The sequence below is a fragment of the Schistocerca piceifrons genome, chromosome 2 (genome assembly GCF_021461385.2).
Source record: "Schistocerca piceifrons isolate TAMUIC-IGC-003096 chromosome 2, iqSchPice1.1, whole genome shotgun sequence".
Classification (NCBI taxonomy): Eukaryota; Metazoa; Arthropoda; class Insecta; order Orthoptera; family Acrididae; genus Schistocerca; species Schistocerca piceifrons.
Genome location: NC_060139.1, coordinates 225,992,928 through 226,011,501, shown reverse-complemented (window position 1 = coordinate 226,011,501; position 18,574 = coordinate 225,992,928). Strand labels below are relative to the sequence as shown.

The window sequence follows — 18,574 nt, the reverse complement described above, 5'->3', positions numbered from 1 at the left end:
CCCGAGGCTATCTCTAGTTCTGATGAAATGTCGTCTACTCCCGCGGCCTTGTTTCGACTTAGGTCTTTCAGTGCTCTGTCAAATTTTTCCTGCAGTATCATATCTCCCATTTCATCTTCATCTACTTCCTCTTCTGTTTACATAATATTGCCCTCAAGTACATCGACCTTGTATAGACCCTCTATATACTTCTTCCACCATTCTGCTTTCCCTTCTTTTCTTAGAACTGGTTTTCCATTTGAGCTCTTGATATTCATACAAGTGGTTCTCTGTTCTCGGAAGGTGTCTTTAATTTTCCTGTAAGCAGTATCTATCATACCCAGACATGCAGTTCTTGAATGTTTTTCTTTAGTCTCTTGGGTAATATTTTTAAATGTTCTTCTGTAGTTTGTTTTCTTCTTTCTAAAGCATCTCTTATGTGCCCTAATAATTTCATCTGCTTCCTTCTTTTCAAACTGACAGACTTTCCATTTACTGCTTGTTTCTCCGTTACACCAATAGTTCCTAACTTCTTTTTTTGTCTAAGTTCTGCTTAAGTCTTGTTACTCTACCATTTCTGTTTTTCTTCTCTCTCTCTCTCTCTCTCTCTCTCTCCCTCTCTCTACCGCTTTTTTTTTTTTTACAATTACATCAACAAATACATATATACTCCGGTAGCCACCTATGGTGCCTGGCAGAAGGTACGCTGTATCACTACTAGTCATTTCCTTTTCTGTGCCACTCGCAAACGTAACGAGGGAAAAACAACTATCTACATGCCTCCGCAAAACTCCTAATTCTCTTATCTTCGTGGTCCTTACGCGAAATGTACGTTGGCGGCAGCAGAAGTATTCTGCTGTCATCTTCAAATCCCGGTTCTCCATTTTTTCTCAAGACTGTTCCGCGAAAAGAATGTCGTCTTCCCTCCAGTGATTCACACCTGAGTTCTCGAAGCATCTTCGTAATTCTTTCGCGTTGTTCGAACCTACCGGTGACAAATCTAGCAGCCCACCTCTGGATTGCCTCGATGTCTTATTTCAATCCGACCTGGTGCTGATCCCAAACGCTCCAGCAGTTCTCAGGAACAGGTCGCACTAGTGTCCTGTATGCGGTCTCCTTTAGAGATAAACCACACTTTCCCAAAGTCTCCCAATAAACCGAAGTCGACCATTCGCCCTCCCTACTGAAGTTCTGACATGCTCGTTCCATTTCGTATCGCTTTCCAATGATAACCCCTGATATTTAAATGAAATGACTCTGTCAAGCAGCATTTTATTAATGCTGTACTTGAACATTACTTTGTTTTTCTCACTCATCTGCTTTAACTCATATTTTTGTACAGTTAGGGCTAGTTGCCTTTCATCACGCCAACTTGAAATTTTATCTTCATACAATCAGTCAATGACGACACCTTCCTATACACCGTAGCATCAGCAGCAAACAGCGCAGATTGCTGCCCACCCAGGCCGTCAGATCATTTATGTATACAAAACGTAACAGCGGTCCTGTCACACTTTCCTGGAACACTCCTGATGTTACCGTTGTCTCTGATGGTCACTCGCCGTCGAGGAAACGAACTTGGTTCTATTACTTCGAGTCACTCACATATTTAGGACTTACCCCGTACGCTCGTACCTTCGTTAACAGTGTTTAGTGGGGTAACGTGTCAAACGCTTTCCGGAAATCTAGAAATATCGAATCTGCCTATTGCCCTCCATCCATAGTTCGCAATATGTCATGTTACAAAAGGGAAAGCTGAGTTTTGCACACTCGATGCTTTCTGAAACAGTGCTTATTCGTGGTCGGTAGCTTTCCCGTTTCAAGTAAATTTGTTGTATTCGAACTGAGACTTTGCTTGTTCTCTGGAACTATTTCAAATGCAAGCTGTTTAATCGTTCCTGTAAAGTTGTTGGCGTCATTACGCACTTCCTACGCCATCTTTTGAATATCACATTCCTTTTGCTTCAAAGTGATGATATTAATTCTCTTATTCGTCCGTACTGGTTTGTGTTTTGATTTTATGTTTTGAGATACATCTGATATGGGCCTCAGTTGGCTAGTAATCTAGTATCGTTTTTTGAAGTTGCTGTCATTATTTTAACTTTGAATGAGCTGCATATGTCTACTAACCTTGAGCCATTTGTTCTAGTTCTCTTGCGAGGCAAATAATTTCCAGTAACCTTTCGAAATGATTTTCTTTCCAGTTGGACATTGTCGTCGACAGTCACGACTATTATTCTGTTCTTCTGAACTTTCGACAGCTTGTTTTTTATATCTTCCCAGAAGATTTTTACTTTTTCTTATTTCTTATTGTTATCTTCATTTCTTGCTGCAATGCAGCTGAATATTGAGTAACACCTATTCTTACATTTGATTGTGAGAACATTCTATCACTGAAGGACTCAAAATCAATAACATTGCGGATTATACTTTTATGAATTCCAAAGGCTGTTCCTAAAATTCTGGGATTTAAGTTGGAAAGTATAACTGCCGATTTACCTTTAAGAATTGGATAGTTTTCACTATATATTGTGAGTTCATCAGCGTATCTTCTTCCTTGGATGGCTGCTATAGGGTGTTGTTGCTGTTCAAAAAGTTTATCACTTGTTTATTACGAACTTTGCAGAGGCAGTGAGTATTTATGGTTGGAAATACTTCCTCTTAAATTCCCTCTTCAGAATACAAAGGTTTTCATGGGCTCCCAAACGTTCCTTGCGTAATGGTGCAGGCGCTCCAGAATCAAACCATTGTCTGCACTCCTTTGATGAGTGTGGATTTGTCACCTGGCGTAATATTGGTTATTTCATCACACATCGTAGTTATCCTACCTTGTAATGTGGCTAGACTTTTGTTTACCAGAGTTAAAACTACGGTTATTTATCTTACAGTGTCCTTTTCCAACCGCTCAAAACGCTGGGTGTAGACGCGATCGAACACCGTCCGGTTCGGAAATTACTGAGAAACTTGGAAGAGCCAACCGTGACAAAACTTGTCCACATATTGTGCAGTATGCCTAAGGGAAAATACCCTCATACGTAAAGGAAGAACGTAATAATTCCAACTGGAAAGAAACCGTGAATATAGCCCAACCATCAGTTTAACAACTTGTGGTTGCAAAATACTGACAAGAGTTGTTTCCAGAAGATTGGAAAATCTGCTAGGAACCGACCTTGAGGAAAGTCAGTTTGGATTCCGGAGAAGTGTGGTATCACGCGAGGCAGTGCTGGCTCTACATCTTAGAAGACAGCCGGAAGAAAGCTCAACCTGTGTTTATAGCCTTTGTAAATTTAGCGAAAGCTTCTGACTGTGTTGGCTGGGTCTGATAATTTGAAGGCAGTAGGCTAAAATAAGCGTTATTTACAACGTGTATAGAAACCAGACTGCAGTTATAAGACTCGAAGGGCATGAAAGGGGAAGCAGTGATTGAGAAGCGAGTGCGACAGGGCTGTAGCCTATCCTCGATGTTATTCAATCTATACATTGAGCGAGGAGGAGTTTCTAAAGGCAATTAAATTTCGGGAAGGAGAAAAACTTTGAGATTTGCAGATGACATTGTAATTCTCTCACAGACGGCAAAAGACTTGGAAGAGCAGTTGAACGGAATGGATCGTGTCTTGAAAAGAGATTATAAGGTGAACATTAGCAAAGAAGAGCAATGGAATGTAGTCGAATTAAATCAGGCTATGTTGACGGGATTAGGAAATAAGACACTGAAAGCAGCAGATGACTTCTGCTATCTGCATGGCAAAATAATTGGTGATGCTCGAATCAGATAGGGTATAAAATGCAGACCGGTAATGGCAATGGCTAGAAAAGCGTTAGTTGACATCAAATACAAGTTAAAGTGTTACGACGTCCTTTCTGAATGAATCGAGCTGGGAGAAAATAAATTAATGGCACGACTTGACCAACAGAGATGTCGGTTGATAGGACACTTCTGACTAGACGTTCGTGTGATACAATCATGATATTTATCTAATAATTAAGTTGGGACACCTTCCCCGGTTCTCACATTTTCGTCCGAGAGGTGCACCAGTGGAGATACAGAGAATCACATCCACGATATTCAGAAGACATACTGGCAGTACGGCGTCCTTATCTGCAAACTGTGTTTTGGATTGGTGGCTCGGCTGTGCTTTGCTAGTCTCAGAGCAAAGGGCGTTGTAAAGACAAAAATCTAAAGAGGAAGAGAAACAATTGAATGGCTGTCGTGTAAATTATGAAAGAGTACTCGAATTGAAAACTCTCTGTGATGTAGATCGGAGATCTGAGTATGTGAACGGTCTATCGATCCATTTATAGAATATCAACGAACTGATTTGCTTGTAAAAGCGTTTTCTTAAATATAACAGTTATTATAGGAAACTTTCAGAGTTTCGTGGCAGCATTGGCAGACGACGTGAGTTCTCTTTCCAGCACTACAATTACGCAAGAGGATACAAGGTCCTTCACATACTGCTGGACCACGGTTATCGGGTACCGATTAACGGGACTCGATCAGGAACAAAGTATGTTAGGTAACCAGAATGTTTTGTAAGATACGTGACAGAAAGTTCAACATATCGTAATACGCAACGTAGGGTTTGGTAAGGGAACGGACCCTACTCGTATGCAAGAAGAAACTCATCGCACAAGGTATGACGACAATAAGTTTGTTCTATGTCTTATTCAGAGATGACGAGGCTTGCACACGATAGACTAGAGTGGAGAGCTGCGTCAAATAAGTCCTCCGACTGAAGACGACAACACAACGACAACAACAACAACAATCCCTAGCTATCCTAGCTATGTGCAGACGGAGTCAGTCTTCTTCGCCGTCTTACCAACGGGTACAGTCCGTCTGCTCTCTCCTCGACCTTAATATTCTTCTCAAAATAACATAGCAGAAACACTCGATCTTGTCAGAGTAATATCCTTCTATCCCACTCCAGCCACCTTCGAAGTATTTTTATGTAGCAGCAACCCGACTCGGAATGATCTCCCGCATTATGAGAAACAAATAACACCTCCAGCTTCAAAAGAAAACTTACGGCACAGTTATTTAAAAAAGAAAATAATACTGTCCTTCGTTCTGTACACACCCTTTACCTCATTGTAGCAAACTATTCAACTTTCACACCAGACCTTCTACACTCTCCAGAGCCCTCAGCTGGAGCAGTCTGATTTTCTTTCTCTGGGAACTCACCATGCCGTAAAATCTCACTTTTGCACATACATAAACATATTTTGTAGCTTCTACTTTTACTGTTGCTCTCGATACTATCAGCAGTAGTTATTGCAGTAGGTCGCTAGTATTATTAGTACTATTTGTTCTAAGTCTGTACTGTTATTGCAAATACCATTGAATTTATCCAAATCTTGTATCAATTCTTTTAGATTCTGTTAATATCGTTTTATTGCTATGTATCACGTCAAAATAATTACCATTCCTTAAGAAGCTGCGATGTTTGTATGTGTAAAACCCTTGTCAGATTTATGAGAAATCAGCAAAAGATCCAAAGTGCAGACTCTATAAGGAACTGGTGAAACAATTGATCGAGTCTTGTGCTGTTGCAAAAATATTGCTCAGACATGTTACAAGCAGAGGCACGGTGACATGGCACGAATTATCCACTGGAACTTGCGCCAAAATTACCAACTGAAGCAGCGAAGAACTGGTGCGACCCCAAGCCAGAAGAAGTTGTGGAAAACGAAAATACCAGATTACTTGGGACTTCTGACTTCAGACAGATCGAATGCTGATACACATTACACCAGATATCACAATTGTGGGGAAAAAATCCCAGGTAACAGCAGATTGAACGTGTCTTAGATATGTTTTAGAAAATTAATCCAATAATGACTAAAACTAAAGCTGAAGCTTAAAACTTAAATTTGAAAAAATTGATTTTGGAATATACTGCCTGGCTTTTGGGAACGACCTGGCGAGTCTGTGTCAGGACACTCAAACAGCACGAACTCTTAAGGAAACAGCAGAAAGAACAGGACTCCAAATACCATTAGAGAAAAACGATTTCATTAGAGACGGAGCACAAGCTCAAATTAGGGAAGGGTGAGGAAGGAAATAGGTCGTGCCATTTCAAAGGAACCATCCCAATGTTTTCCTGAAGCGATATAGGGAAATCACGGAAAACCTAAAGCAGGATGGCAGGACGCGGGTCTGAACCGTCGTCCTCCATAATGCGAGTCCAGAGTGCTAACCCCACCTCGCTCGGAAACCACTCAGGAGACTGGCGTAGATCATACAAATTATGAAATTCATTGCTACAAAATAAAAACAGCTTTCAAACTTACAAAGGATATTTATAACGAAAAACGCATCGCAAAATACACACAACTGTGACACAACAACACAGTAATCAAACTAGAGTATCTTTGTGGGGCTGAAACAATCATTTCTGACGGAAAGAGATACGTTGAAGAAATCCGAAAGAGAGACCGAAGAGCTATTGGGAAAAGTTTAGGTCCAAATTAAACCAATGGAGAACTATACAGACTAAGTACACTAACACTTATTCGCATATGAGATAAACGAAAACTAAAATTCCTTGGGCCTATTAAAAAACTGGAATTAGACAGATTGTTAGACCTACGAAAGTCTCAGCAAACGTAAAACTGAAGCTATAAAATGAAAGTGTGCAATAAAATACGACATGGAAGAAGTAGGAATATCAGAACTTGATATATCAAACACAGAAAAAGTTGATGAGAACATTCATGATTCGACAGCTGGCCGAACAGAAAATATAAGAACACTTGAATAATTTCTTCTGACTAGCTTTAAAAGGGCCCATTCTGAGAGAATGAAAGTAATGTGGGTTCAAAGGATAGCTAAAGCAAAACTCTGAAGATGCCCTATGATACATCACGTGGTCAGGTAAGGTCCAAACGTGAATAATAATAATAATAAGAAGAAGAAGAACAATGCAAACAAACTGGCAGTGAAAAAGTATACACTCCGAGCCACCATGCTTAGAATGATATCAACTTGCATGCGGCAGAATATCAGTAGCTAGACAGTTTGTTAAACGTCGTTTAAATTTTTTCTGCAGGCATCAAGATGGAGTTGGGCCTCAATATGTACAGGCTCAGTATTGCTGAAAGAGAGTTGAAGGTGTTTCTGTGCAAGCTCTAAAACGATAAATCCGTTATGACGATGCTGGCAGGTGACACTCAAGTATTTCGGAATTTACTAGGCTAGACAAACTCGGATGAAGGACTAATGACTGAGATGTTCAAACAGCGTTTTTGGAAGACCCAGATGACCAACCTGAAAATGAACAGTATGGTCAGAGTCATTAATATGTACACTGTCCCAGTATTAGGTTATTCATTTAGTATAGTCAACTTGTGTATTTACTTACACTTCGCAACTGCAATACAACTGCTTACCGGTTACGAAAAATCTCTTAAGAAATATCGAACTCTATCAATTGAAGGAGCATTGTGACTGGGGTTTATGAATGAAAGAGATCTTGTGGATCTCAACAATCAAAATCAAAGTTAAATAATCAGACTGAGAGTTTTTTCCCTTGAAATAAAATTCAAGACAGTTACATCACTTAATAAAAAAAGTTCAGCTTCACTGTATCTCAATCACAAACACGTTTTAGTGACAGACAGAGAATTAATCTAAAGATGGCCAGACCTATGCAATGGCCACATCCTGAGGAAGTCCACCAAGAAAAAGCAACACAGAACACTAATACCGTAGACTTCCGAGTAGTTATTGCAAAATTCTGAGGTATTTGTACTGCTGATAATACAACAGCAAATGACTGCAACAAAAATTACCTGAAGTATGTCAAAAGAGACCAGGAGGTTTTCAGCAGTAGCTGTCGGTATGTCTGCAATATTCTACAGATGGTACAGGACACAACTGGCTGTAAAAGTCTGATACGAACAGAATTCAAGATCACGAGCGATCCAGTTTCAAAAACCAATGGATTAAGAACACTGCTGGATTTCGCTGAACAGCCAGCCATAAGAAAATTGTAAGCTTCAAAGTACGATGGAAAATGACCAACAGTAAATCGAGTGGCATCTAACAGTATTAATAGACAGCACATTTTCGAATCGTCTGACATGTGTTCCTCATAAATTTAAATACAATTCGTGAATTACTGATATCACAGTTCAAAACAATAACATATACTAAGGTAGATGTTGAAATTAAATAAATATACTGAACTGGCAGAACCATAACAGAGATGTGGAATATCGCACGTTGTTGTATACCACCAGTCATTTCAAGCACAATAATAATACCTCAGAGGAAAAGTTGTGATATTTGTAATAACAAAGACGATTTCAAAATTTGTGGGAACATAAACTAAAAGGGATATATATATATCTATATATATATATATATATAAAGATTAGTATTAAATTTAAGACAAAAATAGTTAAAATAGTTACTGGTACTGTAGAAAACATTAATTTAACTTGACAAAGATACAAGGGAGAGAATATGATGGCACCAGTGAGTTCCAGGAAAGAAAAATACTGGTAGACTTTTTTAGGTGGGGGTATTTAATTAATGGAAAAGATGTGGTGGTAAAGGAGCGTAATCGTTTGTTACAGGATACTGGATGAGTTGCAAATCAAGGAAAAAGTTGTTACTGTTTGCGAAGTACATTATTAGTTGTCTATAAATGTTAGCTTTAGTCTTCTGAGAATCGTTTCCGAGTCCCTTCTATACTAAAGAAAATTATTTACAAAGGATAAAGTAAGATGTAATGCACATTAAGCGTTTTGCGGTGATAGTAACGAGAATTTCTGTTGTAGTGATGTGATAAAGGAAGGACTGTATATGCTTATCAGACAACGAAAAAATAAAAGTCTATGACAGTTTCTGTATTGCCCTCTCACAGAGTCAGAATAATTGGGAACTAGATGGGAAATTCTCCTAGAAAAACTTAAATGTAGGGAATTAAGAGTTTTTTGAAGCAACTGATGTGAAAGATATTTAAAACAAGCTAATGCTGAACATCGTGAACAATGCAGGAAACGCTGTATGTCTGGTGTCTTTTGGCCCTGTAACGTGTGTGCATGTGCATGCGTGTGCGCGCGTTTGTGTGTGTGTTTGTATGTGTGTGTGTGTGTGTGTGTGTGTGTTTACTAAAAACTATTAACTACTTTAGCAGTTTTGTAAATTATCATCCAAGTTCGAGGCTCATTTTTTTAATTGTTTGTCTGTAGGTTTTCTACGTATCGCCGCACAAGCATCCCAATGACCATCACGGCCATCACTACCACCATCACAAGAAGCCATCTTTCAGTTTCTATGCACCCAAAATGTCACGCAAGAAAGCAGTCTTCCACAAATACTTTCCAGGAAATGGAAAACCTCAATCATTGTATGTAATTGCCAAAGCCAAGAAACCTGCTTCATATCACAAACTGATGCTTTGAAGTTTGTAATGTCACAGTCACGTGTTCTAATGTGTTCCATGTATAATAGTTTCCACACTTATGATCGAGGTGTATTATACATCTATTATACAATCGCTTCCGAAATGAACGGAGCGACCAACTTGATTCACAGAATAGCATCTGTTTTGTTAAGTGTAATTTTTCGTAACACAGTAAGTTACTAACATACTAACTACCAGTGATTTTGTGGCAACATTGTGATGAAGTCTGGATGAACAGACGACCAGTGAAAGTTTGTAGGTTACCGTACCTACAAGCATGAAATGAACTTCATGTACTTCTGTGTTAAATTGTGAGGACAAGATATAATTTTATCATTCGAGTTATATTGTGTACATATATATTTAAATCTGTTAACATGTGAAGAAGTAACAGATAAATAATCTCTTCCAGATGATGATAGCTTGTCAGCATGGGCATTAGAAAATCTACATACATTTTTTGTAGTTCTTGTTTATGGTGAGCTGTTTTTCCACCTGTTTGGGATTTCAGTCTGAAAGACTATTTTAACAAGATGCTATTTCCTTGTGCTACAAGAGAATGGTGCAAAGCAATTTATTTTGTTGTAATTATGTTACATGAAATAACAATTACATAAGTGAAAAATATGTAAGTTTCAGTGATAAACGTATGTTTTGTGGTAACAATTTCATAAAAACCGAACATCTTCCAAGTTTTCTAGTTCCTATACGTAGTCATCTCTGACTGACACTCCCTAAGTAAGAATGACCAATGGCTCATGGTCCAGAGCGTATGGGATGTTACGTGGTGATGGGTTTGGTGGAGGGGGATATTATTCATCTCTGGACTACTGGCTTTGATAAAACGTATTTTATAAGCTGAGCCACTGGTCTTACATTTGCCTTGCTTCACATAATCAGCCTGCTTGTGGACTATATATAGTCACATCTGCAAAGAATCATCGTTAGTTCTCTGAATTTTCAACAGCAAATGTATATGAACATTTCGAAGATACAGACAAATGCAAAATACTTATTACAACATCACAGGAAATTAATAATCTTTGTGCAGTGTTCACTAAAAAGTGCTTATAACGATTACTTTCATAAAATAATGTGTTGGAGCAACATGTATTTCATTTACCGATTTACGTTGTAGTAACAGGCCACTTTTAACACTGAGAAATCTCTTAACGGAAATATAAAATAGAAACAACAGAGGTCATTGTCACTTCAGAAAGAAATGATTTTTCAGAAAAATTACAGAGTTCTGCATAGATAATGAGCATTCTGGGACTTTAATGTTAGTTAAATAGAAAAGAGTTCATTTTACATACTTAACTGAAAGATGTACGACACAAATATTGAAATTTGCCTGAAATTATATAGGTTTTGAACTTTTAAATATTATGTCCAATTTTTGTGGCAAAAGACTGTATTGGAAGACTGACTGTGAAGCACAACACAGAATTTAAAAAATTAGGAAGTCCATTTTTGCAATGACAGAAGTAAATTATGAAAAAACTATATTTTATGAAATTGTATGTGGTAGCACAGCTTTATTATAAAGTAAAACTGTGTATCATCATTTTTATAAAATTTTATTATCCATTATCAGATTTATGCAATATTACTTAAAGAAGTTATGTGGTGTGTGCAAAAATATCACACATGATTGATCACTCATTTAAGTCTTTAACCACTATGTGGCTGTCTCTGGCTAGATACAAGAGCTTTTATTTTCTAACATGCTTATGTATGGACGTGTCAGTGACTAATAATAAATGGATCAAACCATTTTACCAATTCAGTTGGCCATTTCTTGGACTTGAATAGTACATCAAAAAGTGCTATTAAAATATATCAAACAGTTCTATGACATGAGCTACATGAAGTAAAACAAAATGACATATGTCAATGATGGTAGTTATAAGAGTAAATTGAATGTATTGTAAGTTTTCAAAAATTTTCGATGGACATTCTTGAGCTAAATATGTTTTAATGTGTATTTGAGGAATTTGTATGCAAGGAAGCAGTATGAGTATCAGGGCAAACATACAAGTTCTTTTTTAAACAATGTGTTTAGTAGTTAATAGTCTAACAGACTGTAGATGAAGTACTTATTAAAGTAATATATTTTAATATTATGATACAGTACATTATTGAAAATTATATGCAAACAATTTAAATATGCTGTTTCAGTTAGATCATGACATTAATAACACTACTGGCTACATGAAACAGAAAGATTGTTTGTTCACTTTAAAGTTTCTTTCTCATGTCTACTCATGTCTCACTTTTCTGTGACAAGCACACTGCAACTACAAATCATTCCACTATATACATAGTACGTCAGTTATCATTTATAACATATCTGTAATTCCCCACAAATAGTTACAATGTAGTATGTAACATTTCTTTCTAACAGCAAGCACTTTTTTCCTTCATTATGTAAGTGTGCCACACACTGATTCTGTTTTTCATAAATATTTGTGGACTTGTGGTTTTTAGTTCACTATATTCCTCTTGGAAATACTGCACACATGTTGTTTCTTCCATTCAGATTCCTTAGTGACAGTTCCACTAAATTGCAATAATGCCAAATTAATTCCTGACATGTAGTTCAATCGATGTCCTGAGCCTTGTGTGTGTATGTACATTCTCTCTCTCTCTCTCTCTCTCTCTCCCTCCCTCTCTCCCCCTCCCTCCTCACTCACTCATTCACTCCAAACACATCCACACACGATGTTTTTTTTCTGTTTCATGTAATTATTAATGTTATATCACTTAATTATTGAATATTGTGTTTGTTGTTGCATGATATTTTATTACTTAGCAGTGTAATGAATTAAACTATATAATTCTACATCTAACTGAAATGTATAAATGCAATTTAACTGAACTACTGTTGGAGATAATATGGCATGTTATATGTACAGTTATGTGAAGAAAAATTTTGAACTTATTAAAAGAATGAGTGACAAATAAATGTTTAAATTCTACATTTTGAACCAATTCAAATGACTTTAGTGTTAGTAGAGTAAGAGTATATTAATGCACCATAAAAAGACATAACTGAAAGAGGCAAATGCTAACAATACAAATTTTATCAGCACTGAAATGAGATTATGTAGTATGAATGAAGGTAGATTGGATTTACTGATAGACAAAAATAAATGAAAAAGTTAGTGACAATGACTAATGCAGTGAAAGTAATCACTTTGTACCTGTCATACAGTTGAGTAAACAAATTGCTGCATATGTATCAGAATTATGTTGAAAAAATCATGAAAACCAGAAAATATGATCATCTGCACAACAATAGACATTCTATTGAAAATAGTGAGTATGTAAAATAATGTACAATTGGGAGGAATATTCTGAAATACTTAGAAGTTATGTATAAAAAATCAAATTAAAAGACTATTTGAGGTACACTCAAAACAGGAAATACTTTAAACTGAACTTACTTACAGCAAAAAAAAAGGCAAACAGAATTTATGTAATGATAATACTTAAGGGATATAAAAGATGGACATTATTATTATTATTATTACCAACAAACTAAATATTGAAATAATATTTTGATATAAGAGTGGCTCTTTGTGAATATTTCTGGGAATTATACTTATAAGTGGATCTTTTTGATAGCAACAGTGGCATTGTAACAATACAACCAATGTCACTGAGAAGATGTTATGAGGGCACACCTGCTCATATTAGCAGTGGAAAAACAGTTTTGGCCAGATAGTTCAATCCACCAGAAACTGCACACATTGTAACTAACTTCTTCCAGCACGGCAGCTTTGGCCCATTCATTCATCACAGCACCTCCAAGCAGGACTGTACGATGTGGTACACACATGCAGGATTTAACAAGGTCTCTATGAGTTGATAATACCCTGTACTAAACCTCACAGAAAGGATACAACTTCACGTTTTCTCATAAAAGCAGAGCTTATTTCAATTTCAGCATGGCTACCATTTCAGTTTTAATGTACATAAAAGGGTAATTATTTATCATTTATTTAATGCAATGATTTATGCAGTAATAAGCAAGTTTCTTGCTTAATAAATAGACGTCTTCACTACAAAACATCAGCGGTACATGGCATTAAAAATCCGAAAAATTTCAGCAATTGTTCTCTACATCTACATCCATATATTCGACAAGCCACTTTACGGTGTGTGGCGGAGGTTGATTTGTCTACCTGTGTCACTTCCCCATTTTCATGTTTTAGTGGGCAATGGGTCACGATAAGAACGATTGCTGGTAAGCCTTCATGTGAGCTCGAACGTCTCTAGTTTTACCTTCGTGGTCTTGCCAGAAGATATACGTAGGAGGAAGTAATATATTTGTTGGCTCTTATAGGGGCGTATGCTCTAGGAATTTTACCATTAAACCACACCACACTAGTGTTATCTGATCACTTCCATGACGCTTTCGCGCTTACTACAAGCACCTGTAGCGAAATGTGTTGGTGTTCTTTGGATGTTCTCTCTTTCCTCTATCTGTTACGGATTCCCGACTGAAGAGCGACATTCAATTATTGGTCGAACGTATGTTTTGTAAACTACCTCGTTTCTGGCTAGACTATATTTCCTGGGGATTCTTCCAGCGAATCTCATTCTGTCATCTGCCTTACCTGCGATTAACTTTCCTTTACACTCGCCCACTTTGAATCGTTACATACGCAAATTCCTAGACAATTTATATATGTGACTGACCCAGTGTTTGTCCTGTGATCGTGTGATCCTTCAATAATGGATCTACGTTTCATTTGTTCATTTTGAGAGTCAACAGCGTATCAACGACGATCGTCTGCAGGTCTGCGTAGGTCATTTATAGATACACTGCGCAAAAGAATTAAAGGATCACTTTTTCGAAACCCCATAATTCTCTCCCATTGCGACGCATAAGTTTGAAATTTGGCTGAAAGGTTTAATGGTGCATAATCGACATGGAAAGGCTTTATGGAGTAGCATAAAGGCATCAATGAAACTACCCTTTCCTTTGGGGCAATGATACCCACACATTTCCCGCTCGAAAACGACAGTTCGCAGTGTGATGAGCAACACGATGACGTACTTGGCGAATTTGGCCACAGCTGCTGCCCCCCCCCCCCCCCCCCCCCCCCGTGTTTTAAACATACTCCATGGATATTGCGGGGCAGCAGCCCCATTGAACGTGATCTCACCCCTTTGGAGTGTAGCGTGATAGAAATTTTTGCTGTCCCATGCAACATGGAACCACTACGGACCGAAATAGCTCGATGAAATTTCAACGTGACCCGAAGCAGTAAAGTGTTTTATGCTTTTTCATCCCTCCTTTTTCGCGTCCTATTTTGGCGTGATGATGAGACGGTCCGACACTGAGTCACGCGTAAATACAATGGCTAAATGTTCCTCTAAGGTCATCCCGTTCGATAACTCCGTCGCAGCCTCCTTTCTTGAGCACGTTGAAAGTGTAACCTGTCAGCTTAGCGGCTGCCTTGCGCCTGAGAGTCGGGCAACCCCTTTGACACGCTTAGGTGGAGTTTGTCTAGCTTAGGCGCTAGAGCAGCCACGAAACCCAATTTGCGTCGAAATTACTGTCAGGCACATTTTCAACGAGCTCAAAAAAGATGCAAGGGTGGCACCGAGGGCGTTGCTGAACTGGTCTTAAAAGAGGACGCGAAGAAGGGATGAAAAAGCACGGAAAAACTTTAATGCATCGGATTGCATTCAAATTTCATCGAATGGTTTTTAACAGTCCATGTTGGTTCCTCTCTGTATGATACTGCTAAAGTTACCGACACGCTAATTACAAAGGGAGGTCACATTCAGTGAGGCTGCAGGTCCACAGTGTCCATGGAATAGGGTCGCAACTCCCAGGGGGTAGCAACAGGGGCCAGATTTGTCAAGAATGAAACTTGTTATTCATCGTACTGCGATCGCGAAATTTGAGGGTATAAATACCCAGAGGGAAGAGGAGGTTTCATTGACGCTCTTTGTGTCATCCCCTGAGGCCTTTTCTTGTCGATTCTGAGCGGCGGTGTGTCTGAAATGTTTTCGTCGGCCGCCCATTAGAAAACCGCATGATTTGTCTGGTATCGCAGAGTCATCAAAAGAAGAGGTGAAATGTGGGTAAGAGGGGATGTGACAATCTTCCCATTGGTGGTGGTGAGCAGAACTGTGCTGAAATTTGGTGCCAATGTGACATCATTAACGCACCTTACAGCTCACATGAACTTCTGAGGTGTGGCTTTCTTTTCGCATGTGTCGAAAAGTTGTTGATTGAAGCGTCGCTGAGCCGGAGGTTGAAGTCGCAGAGCAATGCGCTTTTGCCCCATTGCAGAGGAAGGTTTTAAGCACCTTTGAGCTGAAATTCAAATTTATGCGTCGCAATGGGAGACAGTTACGAAGTTTCGGCAAAGTGGTTCTTTAATTTTGTTGGCACTGAATATTGTGAAATATATTTGTCCTGTAATTCTCTCTTGGTGTACGCCGTAAGTTACTTTTACATATGAAGTTTTCTCTCCGTTGGGAATGACAGTTTATGTTTTGTTTGCTAGAAACGCTTATCAAAATGGCTCTGAGCACTATGGGACTTAACATCTGAGGTCATCAGTCACCTAGAACTTAGAACTACTTAAACCTAGCTAACCTAAGGGCATCACACACATCCTTGCTCGAGGCAGGATTCGAACCTGCGACCGCAGCGGTCTCGCGGTTCCAGACTGAAGCGCCTAGAACCGCTCGGCCACACTGGCCAGCAAACGCTTATCCTGATCACCCAATTGGTTTGACACTCGTATTACATACGCTCGTATTTTGTTCACTAGGCAGCAGTGTTGAACTGTATGGAACGCCTTCTGCAAGTTTAGGAATGCGGCATCAGCCTGGGCGCCTGTACCTACTTGCTTTCTGGGTCTTGTGGACTAAAAGAGCGAGCCGTGTTTCATACGATCGCTGTGTATGGAACCCATGTTGATTCCTACAGAGGATATTTTCGGTTTACTGAAACACCGTAATTCTCTGGGTTAAAACCCGTTCCAAAGTAGTGAAACACTCCTATCCATTAGGGAACGCTTCCATCCTCCAGCGACATACAGCACATTACTGTTAGAAGCGGGGCAAGTTCTTTCGCATACTCAGTGTAGAATCGTGTTGGTATCCCTTCTGGTTCAGTGGTCGTTCCTCTGCTGAGAGATTTCATTTTCTTTTCCGTGACGTGGTCACTCATTTCGATATCTGTCATTCTGACGTTCGTACAACCATTTACCTACGGAACTACAATGAAAAGGTTTTCTAAAAAGGCGTTTGGTATTTCGGTCTGCTCCGTGTCATCTTTCGTTTGGATTCCGCTTCTGATTTACAATAACACAAAAACTTCTTAGGATTTTCTCTCAAGACGGTAGACAGAATTTCACTTTCAAATTCGTTGAACCCTCCACGTATGGCCCTCCTTACGCTAAGTTCTGTTCAATTTTTATTTGCCTGTGAGGCTTCGGCTACGTTTAAACTTGCAGCGAAGCTCTCTCTACTTTCACAACAGCTTTCTAACACGGTTGTCGGACCACGTCAACTCTTCCCATCCCTCATGGCTGTGTTCGACACATAACTGTGTCAAGAATATTGTACAGTACTCTCTTTGTCTACTGATGCTCAATACTGTCGGTGCTGGAGAGGAAAGTTTCATGTTGAATGGCCAGGTAATCTGAAACCTGTTTCTTGTTGCTCTTGCTAAGGAGAAATGTCTTCCTACCCCACTTTATATTCCTACTTACAGCCGTATACAGTGACGCTGTAACGGCCATACGATAACTGATTCCCTGTTCTAGGCTAAAAGTTCTGATCTGTTTGTCACCAAGAAGTTTAAGACGTTACCTCACGTGTCGGTTTTCTGATTAACTGCTCAAGGTAATTTTCTAATAACGCATGTTAACTGTCCCAGTTAACCCCCTTAATCACTTGATTCATCAGTAAATAGCTGGTGAGCTGGTATCTCCAACTAATACTTAAAAAAGACAAGTAAATTCACGCGTAATATTCTGTAAGTTTCTCCTCAAACGTTCCGCCACTACTGCTTCTGAGACAGGTATCTGTAAAAGCATCCTATGACCGTGTATGATCCAGCTTTAACACTTATCTTCACCCAAATTATTTCGCATTCGGAATCTCAACCATACTAGATACAATGTTTGTACTATTATTACACGCCTCCACCACCAGTGTTCAACTTATTTTTGCTATAAATATTTTAATCGGAATTTATGATTTAATTGCTATTAACATCCTGTTTTAGCCAGGTTTCTTTCCTTAGTACCAAGTGGGCACTACTGATGTTTACATGCGAGACTAGGTCTGGTACCTCTCCATAGACGTTGCTTCAGTTAAATAATGCTACAGTAACATTTTCTTTCTCCAATCTGCCACGAGGAATGTCATTTCTTTAATGGTATAGTATTCTTCCCAGTTAGAAATCTGACTTTATCGTATCGGACCAGTTAAGACATTTTCTACCCTCCTCCCTCCCCCCCCCCCCCCAAAAAAAAAATCACCCCACGAATATTTTGCTACTTTAGTAGTGACCGGACCAGTTAAGGGGCAGGGGGGGTCCTACAGTTTTCTACCGCATAACTAAGGTTGAGAAATCTGATTCTTGATCGAATCGTCTGAACCTTTGTACAAGACTGCCAGTCACCTCCAAACAAGAGGACCAAGATCGTTTCTGGGAACGACGCTGCCAGATGCTGGCTCTCCTTCCACCTTGAAAGTGAGACCAGCTGTTATTACTAAAGCAGTCAGGCGGCTTTAGGAACCGAGGGTGACCTTTGAACCCAGGCATTGGGCGTCATCCGTGCCAGCATCAGCCACAATTTGCAGCTCAGTGCATTCTGTATACTCAGTAACTGCTGCAGAGCCTCCTTCAGATCTCGGACGTGATCCCTGGCAAGCAAACTTAGTTTACACTGGCCTTCTTTCCTGATCTACCTGCTACATATTGGAGCCTCCTGTGACAAGCAGTCCCGCCCTCTGGATTTGTTCAGACCTTCAGGGAAGATCAGCCTCATCCCTACAGACGAGGCATCCCAGGATGGCTCAGATGTACTCTGAGCAGTGCGCAATACCACAAACCTGTTTTAAAGGCTGCTTTGAACAGTGGGCAATATATCAAACCTGTTTTAAAAACACAAAGGGAGAGCTATGTGACTACT

The 18,574-nt window shown here is 39.1% G+C and overlaps 1 protein-coding gene across 1 annotated transcript in view; it reads left to right on the top strand.

Moving 5' to 3' along the window:
* The window catches only part of LOC124776629, a 455,847-nt gene extending 443,416 nt beyond the window's left edge, over positions 1-12,431 (top strand). Inside the window, exon 3 of the mRNA XM_047251717.1 lies at positions 9,181-12,431. Within this exon, the coding sequence (XP_047107673.1) occupies positions 9,181-9,393 (213 nt within the window). The 3' untranslated portion in view covers positions 9,394-12,431. The remainder of the gene's footprint in view (positions 1-9,180) is intronic.
* The last annotated feature ends 6,143 nt before the right edge of the window (positions 12,432-18,574 follow it).